This window comes from Carcharhinus amblyrhynchos, chromosome 1, assembly GCF_965287045.1.
Source record: "Carcharhinus amblyrhynchos chromosome 1, sCarAmb.v2.hapA, whole genome shotgun sequence".
NCBI lineage: Eukaryota > Metazoa > Chordata > Chondrichthyes > Carcharhiniformes > Carcharhinidae > Carcharhinus > Carcharhinus amblyrhynchos.
In genome coordinates, this window is record NC_137324.1 from 44,719,798 (window position 1) to 44,734,531 (window position 14,734).

Genomic DNA, 14,734 nt, shown 5'->3' on the forward strand with positions numbered 1-14,734 from the left:
ACATCCACTCTATCTATCCCCCTCGTCATCTTATAAACTTCTATTAAATCATCTCATCCTCCTCCGCTCTAAAGAGAAAAGACCCAGCTCCCTCAACCTTTTCTCATAAGACCTATCCTCCAAACCAGACAGCATCCTGGTAAATCTCCTCTGCACTCTCTCCAATGCTTCCACAACCTTCTTATAGTGAGGTGACCAGAACTGCACACAATATTCCAAATGTGACCTCAACAAGGTCAGGTATAGTTGCAGCATAACTCCACAGCTCAAACTCAAACTCCCTCTTAATAAACGCTAACACACTTCTAAGAGCCTTCTTCATGGCTCTATCCATTTGAATGGCAACCTTCAGAGATCTGTGGATATGAACCCCAAGATCTCTGTTCCTCCACACTCCTCAGAACCCTGCCATTAACCCTGTAATCCGCATTCAAGTTTGTCCTACCAAAATGAATCAACTCGCACTTATCAGGGTTAATTTAAACTCCATCTGCCCCTTTTCTGCCCAGCTCTGCATCCTATCAATGTCTCTTTGCAGCCTACAAGAGCCCTCCACCTCATCCACTACTCCACCAATCTTAGTCTCATCAGCAAATTTACTAACCCACTCTTCAACCCCCTCTCCCAAGTCATTGACAAAAATCACAAATAAGTTTTTTTCAGTTTTAAAAAGGAAATGCCCAAGAAGGAACTATTTACAAGATCTGCTGGTATGGGTGTGAGGTAGAGCAGTTGGATTGACTGGAATTCTATAGGAAAGAGGTTGAAGAAAGCAGGTGGGTCTTACAGATTAGATGAGTTTGGAGAGAATGGAGAGAGATAAGTAAGAAAACAGGATTCACGCAAGGTGTAGTTCAATAATAAAGGAGGCAGAAAGATGCTGAACTAAATCTCCAATATGGAGGCAAAAAAATTCATGAACTTCTTGTTGAGTGGAGGGGGTAGATCTCAGATGTTTAAGGAAATGGTTGGTAGCAGATATATGAGACCATGATTATCTTTGTCCATAGGATGATCCTATAGTTGTGCATGATTTTTGCAAGGAAAGCTAAGTCTAATAGAACTTGACATGGTTGAGTCAGATTTGGTGACAAATGGCTGTGTTCTTAACTTTAATCATGTGGAGATGCTGGCATTGGACTGGGCTGGGCACATGAAGTCTCACATCAAGTTAAAGTGCAAGTTTATTTGGTATCAAAAGCTTTTGGAGTGCTGCTCCTTCATCAGGTGAATGGAGTTGGGTTCACAACTCAGCATATATACACACAGATTCACTTGCAAGATAATGATTGGAATGAGAGTCTTTATAGGTAATCAAGTCGCAAAAGGTACAGACAGTACAAGTGGAGAGAGGGATAATAAGTTATAAAGAGGTGTGAATTGTCTCGAGCCAGGGCAGTTAGGATTTTGCAAGCCCAGTCCAAATGGTGGGGGACATGAACCCAAGATCCCAGGTGAGGCCACCCTCATGCGTTATGGAACTTGGTTATCAGTTTCTGCTCAGCTATTCCGCGTTGAGATGTGTCTTGAAGGCTGCCCTAGAGAACACATCCGAAGATAGAGGTCAAATGCCCTTGACTGAAGTGTTCCCCAACTGGAAGCGAACACTCCTGCCTGGTGATCATCATGCAATGTTCATTCATTCATTATTGTAGTGTCTCCACACTCTTACTGATGTACCTCGGGACATTCTTTCCTGCAAAGTATCAGGTAGACAACGTTGGCTGAGGCGCATGACTACGTACTGTGTACCTGGTAGATGGTGTTCTCACGTGATGGTGGCATCCATGTCGATGATCCGGCATATCTTGCAGAGACTGCTACGGCAAAGTTGTGTGTTCTCCTGAAGGCTAGGTAGTTTGCTGCAAACAATGGTTTGTTTGCATGGTTGTTTAAAGGCAAGTAGTGGGGGAAGCCTTGACGAGATGCCCGCCTTCATGATGACATGTTGAAGGCTCCGCAGGTGGTGTTATAGTTTTTCCGCTCCAGGGAAGTATGGACGACGAAGGGTACCCTGTCGGTTGTGTCCTGCATTTGTCTTCTGAGGTCATCGGTGCATTTTGCTGTGGCACGATGGAACTGTCAATTGATAAGTCAAGTGCCACAGTCTGTTCTTACGAGGGCGATGAACAGATACATGAACAATTACCAGGCAGGAGTGCTTCCTTCCCATCGGGGAAGACTTCAGCAGTCAAGACATTCAACCTCCAAGCTTCGGGTCAGTGTTCTCCAAGACGGCCTTCAAGACACGTGACAACACAGAATTTACAGCCTCAACTGGGATCTTGGATTCATGTTATACTAAAATCCTACTAACTGTCCTGGCTTGAGACAGATCATAGCTCTTTAACCTGTGAGTATCTTGCTCTCCACTCATTGTTTGTATCTGTAAAGACTTGATTAACTTAAGAGTTGCATGCCAACCATTATGCTACAACTGAGCCTCTGTCTATACATGCCATGTTTGCGAACCCAACTCTCCACTCACCTGATGGAAGGGGCACACTTCAAAAGCTTGTGTAACCAAATAAACCTGTTTGACTTTAACCTGGTGTTGAGACTTCTTACTGCATTGGATTAAAGCAGTGGTCTATGACTATCTCAAGTATAGCTGGGGTTAGACAAATAAATACTGGCCTTATCATCGATTTAACAATTAAAAATGGTACAGCAATTCAGTAAAATCAAACGTCTTTCCAGTGAAAATTTACTTTTGCAGATGTCAAAGACCATTGCCCTGAAGTTGATTTTTTTCTTAAATTTAAAGACAACTGGTGAACGAACATACCTGTCGGTATCCAGCGCAACCAAAGGTTTTTCATCTGGGCTTTGATCTAGGGAGGAATATCCTTTGTTTGGTACAACCAGCCTGCCAAAATAATACAAATTAGAATTTAACTTATTTTTGAACACTTTGTCAAACTTGTTTTTCCAATAGTAAATGACAAGGTACCACATGGAAGGCTGACTGAGAATTCAGGGAAACTTAGCAAGACGAATAAGAAACTGGCTTAATAATAAGAGTCATGATGTGGAGATGCTGGCGTTGGACTGGGGTAAACACAGTAAGAAATCTGACAACACCTGACGAAGGGAGAAACCCCGAAAGCTTGAGAGTTTACTATCAAATAAATCAGTTGGACTTAACCTGGTGTTGTCAGATTTCTTACTTAAGACAGAGGGCAACTTTCTTAAAAAGCTTCTAAGTGTTGAATTCATAGGAAAACTGAAGTAATTCATGCTTTTTCCAGTGGGAGTTCACACTAGAATCTTCATGCAATGCAGGGACCACCAATCTGAATATTAAATTTCAGGAGAAGGGGCTATTCCCACCTGGGAGGCAGAAACCAGCAGGCCTCTGCACATGCGCAAATTGCCCTGAACGGTCAGCCTCCCATTTTCTGGCAGTTCAATCAGCCCAGGATACCCACAGTGCTCCACCCACCCCGAACCACCTCAATCTCCAGCCCCACATGCCCACAGCAGTGCCAAACCCTCCCCCACCCCTTGCATACAGACATAGCCCCCAGTTAACTGCAATGGGCAGTGCCAAGGTGGCCCCAGACATGCGCACTTTGGTCTTTGGGCTGTGCCAGGGCAGAGGTTGGCACTGCCAGGGTGCCCATGCCTGGGGGCACACCACCCACCACTCAACCCTCTGGGACTTTCCATCGCCCTCCTTTCACTACAGCAGGATCAGGCCAATAGCTCCCTGAAAGTGGGGAGCGACTGTAATGCCCGCTAGAGTGAAACACTCTGGTGCAGTGGGAGAGGCTAGCGGACCCAGAGAATTCAGTCCCGGGCCCGCAAATCACATTAAAATGACATTAAAAATAGATATAAATTACTTACCTAGTGTTCCCACTGGCTTCCAACACAGACCTGAGAGCACCAGAAATCTGACACTGGGAGATGTGTGTGAAGCGAGAACATGCACAAATCCCATGCATGCCTGAATGCAAGATTTTCTCACCACTCCCACTAGAAAACTAGCTTGGCAGGGTGGGAGAACTGCTCCCAAAGGTAGTGGCAGAAGGCTGTTTGAGTGACTGTTGGCTAGTGTCTAGTGGTTTACCACAAGGATCAGCACTCAAACCCTTGTTTGTTATACACAAATGATATAGATGAAAATGTGGCAGGTGGGGAGGTTTGCAGAGGACATCAAGATTGGTAATAGTGAAGATGCTTGCAGGTTAAAGGAAGTTATAGTAGGTTGGTCAGAAGGGCAGAACAGTGGCAGAGGCAGATGGTATTTAACCCTAATAAATGTGAGATTATACATTTTGGAAGAAAAACAAGGGAGTACTTAATGATCGGCAGGACACAGGGAAGCTCAGGGGAACAGATGGACCTTGGGGTACTTATTCCCTGAAGGCAGAACAGGTTAAAAAGGCATATGAGACACTTGTTTTTATCAGTCGTGGTATAGAGTACAAGAACAAGGTGGTGATGTTGGAGTTGTAGAGAGCATTGGGTAGGCTGCAGCTAAAGTACTGTATGCATTTCTGGTCACCTCACTATAGAAAGGATGTGATTACACTAGAGGGGATACAGAGGTTCACCAAGATTTTGGCTGGAGTGGAGCTATAAGGGGAGTTTAAATAAACTTGGAATGTTTTCTTTAGAGCAGAGAAGGCTAAGGGGGGACATTATTGAGAAGTACAAGATTAAGAGCGGTATGGATAGGGTGAGGACAGAGCAGCTTTTGCTCTTGGTTGAGGGGTCAATCACGATGGGCATAGGATAAGGGGCAGAAGATTAAGAGGGGATTTAAGAAAACTTCTCACTTGCTCAGAGGGTGGTGGGAATCTGGAATGTACAGCCTGGGAAGATAACTGAGGCCAGAACCTTACAACTGTTAACAAAATATTTGGCTGAGCACTCGAAATATCATACCTTTCAAGCATATGGGACAAGTGCAGGAAAATGGGATTTGCCTGACTTTAGTAGTTGCCACTGCAAACCTGATGGGCCAAAGGGCCTTTTCTGCATTGTATGACTCTGGCTCAATGTCTCCACAAACATCAGATTGCACACTCATGCATCAGTTTCCAGTCCTCAATTACAATCCTTTTGATTTTATTGCAAAGCCATTGCATATTAAAGAAATAAACGCAACATTTGATCAGTGACTTGTAACATATAATGCATGTTTGGGGTTATAATGCTTGAGATGGGTCTGATTGTTGCTATATACCACAAATATTAATTTAATCGATAGCATGCTATAAAAACTAGATAATACATTAGCCACTAAAACCACAATTTGGCATAGATACTTTGATTATACTATATAAATTGTGCATTGAATATAATTTAGTAGTATAGGGATGCAACATTGCTTCAATAACCTAATTGCCCAAAGAACATTTAAACTACGCTTTTCAAACTCATTTTTCAATTTCAGTGTTTACGCTACATTTTGCTATCCATTACCTCTGTCGCATTCTCCACTTGGCTCATATTCTGTGGGTAACTCCTTTTCAAAATGCATTTTTAAATTTTTTTTTAAAAACATCTTTAAGAAACAATTCAAAGAGGCAAGGAAATTCAAAACAAGCAAAGACAATTCAATCCAAGTTTGTCCCAGCCACAGTCCATGTATGGATTATTCCTGTATATTTTTTGCCCACAGCAGTGACTGATCCTTTAGCAACTGTACTTCAACAACCTCCCTGAAAATCTTCAAGCAGCCCTCAATTTTTTTTAGAACAAATATTGATTTGGTTTCTTAAACAATGGAGTTAACTGGAATTGACTCAATTACTGACTTTGAGAATTTTGTTCCATGTATCATTGTCCTATAGGAAAAGAAAGTTTGATTCCCTAATAGCTAACCTTACGTAAGGCATCTATTGTATAGTATCCTCTAGTTTTTGTTGCTGATTGTCTGAGTAACTTATTTAGTCTCATATAAATCATTGATTTGTACCATCAGGTTATTTTTCTCCTGAATAAATACATTTAACTCAAACATTTTATTCTAATTCATACTTAAACTTGGAACCGTATTTTGAGAATTCCATATTCTTTGAGGTAATCAGAATTGATGGCCTATTACTATCACTGCAAAATAGATCCATGTGAAACACCACATTTTTTTTCCCCAAGACTGGTAATAATATGCCAAGCTGTGTTACTGTTACAAATATGGGTCTATTTCAGGTGAATACATTTTTGGGTTCAGCAGGGCCAGTCACCTGAGCATCTTCCATTCATGGGAGTGAGCTCACATTGTTCTCACTCAATTATACAGGAGTATGGATCCAGGAGTGTAATAATTCTGCGCCCATGCCCTGAACGATCATCAGTAGATTTGGCTAATGTATTTCTACAAATGCTTGTTCTACTTTGGAGAGATTGGTGATTTGACGCTGGAATGAAATATTAAATTGCTGAGCATGTGAAACTGTCACCCAATTAAACTTGTCTTTGGGTATTAACGTAATGAACATGTTATGCTCAGTTGGTTGCCTCACTGATCCTTTGCCAGTTTCCTGACAACTCAGGGCACAACTTCTTTACTCCAGAGTTTCTGGGACTAACTGGATTACTCCAGAATCTGTGCAGACTTGATATCAAGAGGCTTCCTCCGATGCTGTCATAACTGTAATTACGTGAAATTTAGGATGGAGGTGAGGAGACATTTCGTCACCCAAAGTGGTGAGCCTGTGGAATTCATCACTACAGGAAGTAGTTGGTGCCAAAACATTGAATGTATTCAAGGAGCAGTTGGATATAGCACTTGAGGCGATTGGGATCAAAGGTTACGGGGAAAAAACAGGATTAGGCTATTGAGTTGGACATTCAACCAAGATCATATTGAATGGCAGAGCAGACTCGAAGGGTCAAATGGCCTCCTCCTGCTGCTATCTTCTATGTTTCTATAATTAATGACCAATTGATTGCATCTTATAGACGAATCTTAAAGTTCCAAGACAAGTCAAACAACATAAAATAATCATAGAATCCCACAGTGCAGAAAGAGGCCCTTCGACCCATCAGTTCTGCACCGAACACAATCCCACACAGGCCCTTCCCCCATATCCCTACATATTATACACACTAATCCCTCTAACCTATGCATCCCTAGACACTAAGGGGCAATTTCTGAGCGTGGCCAATCAACCTAACCTGCACATCTTTGGACTGTGGGAGAAAATTAGACTACCCAGAGGAAACTCATGCAGGCACAAGGACAACATGCAAACTCCACACAGACAATGACCTGAGCCAGGAATCGAACCCAGGACTCTGAAGCTGTGAAGTAGCTGTGCTACATGCGACTAAAAAATTAAACTATTTCTTGTCCTTCTTGACATGCCTGCAACCTTTGACGGTGCTGATCCACCATCATCTTCTGATACCTCTACACTGTCATTCAGCTGCATGGAACTGAACTCATTTTTTTTAAATCAGATAAGAATGGAGACAATATCATTTGTTCCGTTGGAGCAGAGTCGAGAGGCAGCGATTTTAGCGAGTAAGGAGGCAGTAAAAAGGTGCGTTTTTTTTTCTGTTTATTTTGCTTAACTGTTTAATTCTAGTTTCAGTTGCGAGTTTTTTCGGCGGTTTTACCGGAAGTCGTCACTAGGGCGTTGACCGGTAGTTGTAGTTTTTTTTTCGGGTTTAAAAGCACTCACCACTGCGAATCGGCCTCATTGTTCCGTTGGAGCAGAGTCGAGAGGCAGCGATTTTAGCGAGTAAGGAGGCAGTAAAAAGGTGCGTTTTTTTTTTCTGTTTATTTTGCTTAACTGTTTAATTCTAGTTTCAGTTGCGAGTTTTTTCGGCGGTTTTTTTTAAAATTAGTTAGAAACCGGAAGTCGTCACTAGGGCGTCGACCGGTAGTTGTAGTTTTTTTTTCGGGTTTAAAAGCACTCACCACTGCGAATCGGCCTCATTGTTCCGTTGGAGCAGAGTCGAGAGGCAGCGATTTTAGCGAGTAAGGAGGCAGTAAAAAGGTGCGTTTTTTTTTTCTGTTTATTTTGCTTAACTGTTTAATTCTAGTTTCAGTTGCGAGTTTTTTCGGCGGTTTTTTTTTAAATTAGTTAGAAACCGGAAGTCGTCACTAGGGCGTCGACCGGTAGTTGTAGTTTTTTTTTCGGGTTTAAAAGCACTCACCACTGCGAATCGGCCTCATTGTTCCGTTGGAGCAGAGTCGAGAGGCAGCGATTTTAGCGAGTAAGGAGGCAGTAAAAAGGTGCGTTTTTTTTTTCTGTTTATTTTGCTTAACTGTTTAATTCTAGTTTCAGTTGCGAGTTTTTTCGGCGGTTTTTTTTAAAATTAGTTAGAAACCGGAAGTCGTTACTAGGGCGTCGACCGGTAGTTGTAGTTTTTTTTTTCGGGTTTAAAAGCACTCACCACTGCGAATCGGCCTCATTGTTCCGTTGGAGCAGAGTCGAGAGGCAGCGATTTTAGCGAGTAAGGAGGCAGTAAAAAGGTGCGTTTTTTTTTCTGTTTATTTTGCTTAACTGTTTAATTCTAGTTTCAGTTGCGAGTTTTTTCGGCGGTTTTTTTTTAAATTAGTTAGAAACCGGAAGTCGTCACTAGGGCGTCGACCGGTAGTTGTAGTTTTTTTTTTGGCTAGGAGGGAGTTGAAGAGGGAGTTAAGAAGGGCTAGAAGAGGGCATGAGATGACTAGGAGGGATTGGCTAGGAGGGAGTTGAAGAGGGAGTTAAGAAGGGCTAGAAGAGGGCATGAGATGACTTTGGCTGATAGGATTAAGGAGAATCCTAAGGCGTTCTATAGGTATGTCAAGAATAGAAGGTTGGTCAGGGCAAGATTAGGGCCAGTTACAGACAGTAGGGGGAAGTTGTGTGTGGAACCGGAAGAGATTGGAGAGGCATTGAACCATTATTTCTCTTCGGTGTTCACACAGGACGATATGAATGTAGCTGAGGAGGTCACTGGGGTGAAGGGGTGTAAAATAGAAAGTATTGTAGTTGATACAGAGGATGTGTTGGATATTCTAGAAGGGTTGAAAATAGATAAGTCCCCTGGTCATGACGGGATTTACCCTAGGATTCTATGGGAGGCAAGAGAGGTGATTGCAGAGCCACTGGCTCTGATCTTCAGGTCGTCGTTGGTCTCTGGTATAGTACCGGATGATTGGAGGACAGCGAATGTTGTCCCATTGTTTAAGAAGGGGAGCAGAGACTTCCCTGGGAATTATAGACCAGTGAGTCTTACTTCTGTAGTGGGCAAGGTTTTAGAAAGAATTATTAGGGATAGGATTTATAGTTATTTGGAGAGTAATGAATTGATTAGAGATAGTCAGCATGGTTTTGTAGCGGGAAGGTCGTGCCTTACTAACCTTATTGAGTTCTTTGAGAAGGTGACCAAAGAGGTGGATAGGGGTAAGGCAGTAGATGTGGTATATATGGATTTTAGTAAGGCGTTTGATAAGGTTCACCATGGTATGCTTCTGCAGAAAATGCAGATGTATGGGATTGGTGGTAATTTAGGTACTTGGATCAGGAATTGGTTAGCAGATAGGAGACAGAGGGTGGTGGTTGATGGTAATTATTCATCATGGAGTTCGGTTACGAGTGGTGTGCCTCAGGGATCTGTTTTGGGGCCACTGCTGTTCGTAATCTTTATTAATGATCTGGATGAGGGTATAGTTGGGTGGATTAGTAAGTTTGCTGATGACACCAAAGTCGGAGGTGTGGTAGATTGTGAGGAAGGGTGTCGAAGTTTGCAGGGTGACTTGGACATGTTGCAGAGCTGGGCCGCGAGGTGGCGGATGGAGTTTAATGCGGAGAAGTGTGAGGTAATCCATTTCGGTAGGAATAACAGATGTGTTGAGTATAGGGCTAACGGGAGGACTTTGAATAGAGTGGAGGAGCAGAGGGATCTAGGTGTATGTGTACATAGATCCCTGAAAGTTGGGAATCAAGTAGATAAGGTTGTTAAGAAGGCATACGGTGTCTTGGCGTTTATTGGTAGGGGGATTGAATTTAGGAGTCGCAGCGTCATGTTGCAACTGTACACAACTCTGGTGCGGCCGCACTTGGAGTACTGTGTGCAGTTCTGGTCCCCACATTACAGGAAGGATGTGGAGGCTTTGGAGAGGGTGCAGAGGAGGTTTACCAGGATGTTGCCTGGTATGCAGGGGAGGTCCTATGAGGAGAGACTGAGGGATTTGGGGTTGTTTTCACTGGAAAGAAGGCGGCTAAGAGGGGATCTTATAGAAACATATAAGATGATTAGAGGTTTAGATAGGGTGGATGGTGATAGCCTGTTTCCTCGGATGGAGAAATCTAGCACGAGGGGGCATGGCTTTAAATTAAGGGGGGGTAGTTATAGGACGGATGTCAGGGGCAGGTTCTTTACCCAGAGGGTGGTGAGGGACTGGAATGCCCTGCCTGCTGCAGTTGTAAATGCGCCTAGTTTGGGGGCGTTTAAGAGATTGGTGGATAGGTTTATGGACGAAAAAGGAGTGGTTTAGATTAGTGGGTCAATGTTTTTTTTTAAAAATAAGACTGGTCGGCGCAACATTGTGGGCCGAAGGGCCTGTTCCGCGCTGTAATGTTCTATGTTCAATGGCTTCTATTTCTATACCTACACCAGTACCCCTGGTGTCCCCCAAGGGTACCTTCTTAATCTCCTCCCATTTCTCATCTACAAGCTGCCTCTCGGCAACAAGTTTTACTTTTCACATGTACACTGATAGCAATCAGCTCTGGTTCATCACCACCTCTCAGCTCTCCCACTTGTGCTAAATCAGACTGCTGGTCTGATATCCAGTACTGGTTGGCAGTAATTTCCTCTAATTAAATATTGGAAATCCCAAAGACAGCAGCACAATGGTTAGCACTGTTGCCTCTCAGCACCAGGGAGCTAGGTTTGATTCCAGCCTCATAGTTTGAGCGTTCACCCCATGTTTGTGTGGGTTTCCTCTAGGTGCTCCGGCTTCCTCCCACAGTCCAAAGGTGTGTAGGTTAGGTAGATTAGCCATAGCAAATGCGTGGGGTTATGGAGATAAGGTGAGGGAGCATGCCAGGGTAAGATGCTCTTTTAGGGAGTTGAAGACTTCTGCACTGTAGAGATTTTATGGCAAGGCACGGCTTTTGATTCCCAGGTGAATGCCATTTCCTAGTTGTTTACTCAATCCCTCTCCCTGGTAATCGTATGAGGCTAAATCCATCTACCTACAAACTTGGTATTATTTTGGATTTTGTGTTGAAACTCTGACCATATATCAGTGCCATCACTAAGATCATTTATTTCAAACTCCACAACATCACTTAACTCTGCTTCTCACCTAGTCTATGTGACTTCAGATCTACAGCAATGTGGGTGATTGTCTGAAATGGCCCAGCAGGTTATTCAGTTCAATGGCAGGCATGGTAAAATTCTGTCCTGTGTGGGCTCACCAAAAGTACATACACAGGCAAAATAGAAGTTGCCCAATTTCAGCCTCAGGGGCTACTCTGCCAATAAATATTATGGATTATCTGATTGTGTTGAATTCCACAAATCCATCCACCCAGATAACCTTTCATTTCCTTGGGTAATAATCTACCTCTCCCTTAAAAATATTCCGTTTTTCCTTCTGAGGCAGTATTCCAAAGTCCAATAACCTCAAAACATTTCTTCTTGTCTCTGCACTCTAAAGGGTGACTCCTAATTTTAGAACTGTGCCCCCTAGTTCTAGACTCCCCCACAAGAGGCTTTCACGTCCACGTCCATCTTTTCAAGACAACTCAGGATTTTATATACTTCAAGTCACCCCTCATACAGAAAACAAACCCAGCCATGTCCAACATATCCTCATAGGACAACCCACTCATTCTAGTTACCAATCTAGTAAACCTTCTTTGAATGACCTCCAAGGCATTTGCATTCTCCTTTAAATGGAGGCCAAAACTATACACACCATTCGAGATGCAGTCCCACCAATGCCCTGTATAACTAAAGCACATCACCCTTACATTGATGTTCAATTATTTATGTAAGGATAGCATTCCATTTGCCTTTTTGATTACATACTCACCTGCTAACTAACACGTGAACACCTAGATCCCTCTGCACATCAGAATTCTGCTATCATTCTCTGTAATACTCTGCTTTTTTATTTTCTGCCAAAGTGAACAACTAAACACTTATCCACATGATACTTCATCTGCCTGATATTTGCACACAAAAACATAAGAAATAGGAACAGGAGTAGGCCATCTAGCCCTTCAAACCTGCTCCGCCATTCAATAAGATCATGGCTGATCTGAAGTGGATCAGTTTCACTTTCCTGGCTGCTCCCCATAACCCTTAATTCCCTTGTCTATCAGAAATCTATTTACCCGTGACTTAAATATATTCAACGAGGTAGCCTCCACCACTTCAACGGGCAGAGAATTCTAGAGATTCACCACCCTTTGAGTGAAGAAGTTCCTCCTCAACTCTCCTAACCTGCACCCCCACACCCCCTCTAGTTCTGGTTTCCTTTCTAAGCAGAAAGAATCTCTCTACCTCTACCCTCTTCATTATCTTGTAAGTCTCTATAAGATCCCCCCTCAGCCATCTAAACTCCGAGTTCTAAACACTCACTCAACCTACTTATATCCATTCTTGTGTCTTCTTTACAACATTCTTTTGTACCTATGTTGTGTTGTCTGCCAATTTAGCTGCCATGCCTTCATTCTCCTCACCTAAATCATGGATGTAAATTACAAACAGTCGAGGCCCAAGCACAGACCTTCAGGGCTGCCAATAAGACCAAGACCCAGTTATGCATAAATGGATTTCTGCCAGCCAATCTTCTATCCAGGCTAATATGTTACCCCCATAACATGAGTTTTACTTTCCATGATAACCTATGATGTGGCATCTTATCAAATGTTTTCTGGAAATTTGCCTACAGGGTCCCCTCTAACTTCAATACATATTACTCCTTCAAATAATTCAAAAAAGTGAAACATAATTTCCCTTTCACAGAATCATGCTGATCCTTTGAGTGCCCAGCTATAACCTCCTTAATGATGGGCTTCAACACCTTCCCCACAACAGATGTCAAGCTAACTGGCCTATATTTTGTGTCCCCCTCCCTTCTTCAATACCAACAGGAGAGTAAGAACCAACTCCTACAGGATGAAAACGATAGAGAAAAGAAACCAACACCTCTTTCCCCCCAGCAATCTATTCACCAAGCCTGCACTCAGCTTCCTCAGCTGTACTCTGTTCGCCTTGGCTACATTAAAGAATCCTGAACTTGGAGTAAACTGAACTGGGATACAGTAGCCAGATTAAACCAAGCAGCTAATTAACTGCTCAGCTCCTACAACTGAGTGAGTCTAAACTGCAAGAATGAATGAATTTAGCCTGCTTACAAAGTACTTTCCAGTTACTGCCAATTATAAACTAGATTAGATCTTAATTAGATTAGTAAAATTGCAGAAAAAAACTTTTGTTCTTGGATTCAAAAGCCCCAAAGGTGACATAATATTTGCCTTCCTAATTACTTGCTGTACCTGCATGTAACTTTAGAACACCCAAATCGCTCTTCAGATCAACATAATAGTTTCTTGCCATTTCAAAAATATTCTTTTCCTATGCTTTCCACTTGTGAATAATCTCATTTCCTAACATTATACACCAGCAACTGCCAATTTCTTGCCCATGCAGTTAACCTATTTACATCCATTTGCAGACTTGTTATACCATCCTCACATTACTTTCCTCCCTAGCTTTGTCTCACCAGCAAACCTGAATACACCACTTAGATTTAGATAAAGGGACTAAGTTATTAATATAGGTAGCAAATTGCCTCAACATTGATTTTTATGCCTTTTCATTCTAACAGTCTGCAAAGATGAAAATGATATGTATGTTCCTATTTTACTTTTTGACTTTGACACTGGTGTAACTAGCTCTCCCTTGTCATTGATTCCATCTTTTCCTCATTCACTCGGGCTGAACCAGACCATTTTTAATATTTAATCCCAAACTAATTTTCAAAACCCATGCCAGATTTATCACTAAAATTGCCAACTCCTTCCTATTAGCCCAGGTGTACAAGTTTACGTGTTCCTAAAATCCCCATTTCATCTTCAGAATCCCAATGGCTTGTTTATCCTATCTCCACAAGCTCCTCCAACTTTACAATCCCTTTGCACATGATATTTTTCTGCTGCTAATCACGTTCACTTCCCTCCTTTCATCAAATGTGACACCACTGTTACAACTGTGACGCCACTGTTTGAAAAAGGAGGTAGACGAATGGCGGATAACTATTGACCAGTTAGCTTAACTTTTGTCTGGAATTGCCAACATTGGACTAGGGTGGGCACAGTAAGTAGCCTCACAACACGAGGTTAAAGTCCAACAGGTTTATTTGGAATCATGGGCTTTCACAGCACTGCTCCATCAGGTGAGTGCTCCAAAAGCTCAAGCTACCAAATAAACCTGTTTAACTTCTGTAGTAGGAAAAATGCTTGAATCTATCAAGGAAGAAATAGCGAGACATCTGGATATAAATTGTTCCATTGGGAAAACGGAGTATGTGTTCATGAAGGACAGGTCATGTTTGACTAGTTTGGTAGAATTCTTTGAGAACATTACGTGTGCAGTGGACAATGGGGAACCTGTTGATGTGGCGTATCTGGATTTCCAGAAAGCACTTGACAACATGCCATACCAAAGGCTGCTGCATAAGATAAAGGTGCACAGTGTTATGAGTAATGTATTAGCATGGCTAGAGGATTGGTTAACTAACAGAATGCAAAGACTGGGAGTA

General features: G+C 42.5%; 1 protein-coding gene across 2 annotated transcripts in view; it reads right to left on the bottom strand.

Annotated features, from left to right (window-relative positions):
* The window catches only part of fam219aa (family with sequence similarity 219 member Aa), a 70,775-nt gene that overhangs the window by 9,331 nt on the left and 46,710 nt on the right, over positions 1 to 14,734 (bottom strand). For both annotated transcript variants that reach the window (XM_080215890.1, XM_080215802.1), the window contains exon 4: positions 2,789 to 2,869. In XM_080215890.1, coding sequence (XP_080072016.1) covers positions 2,789 to 2,869 — 81 coding nt within the window. The remainder of the gene's footprint in view (positions 1 to 2,788; positions 2,870 to 14,734) is intronic.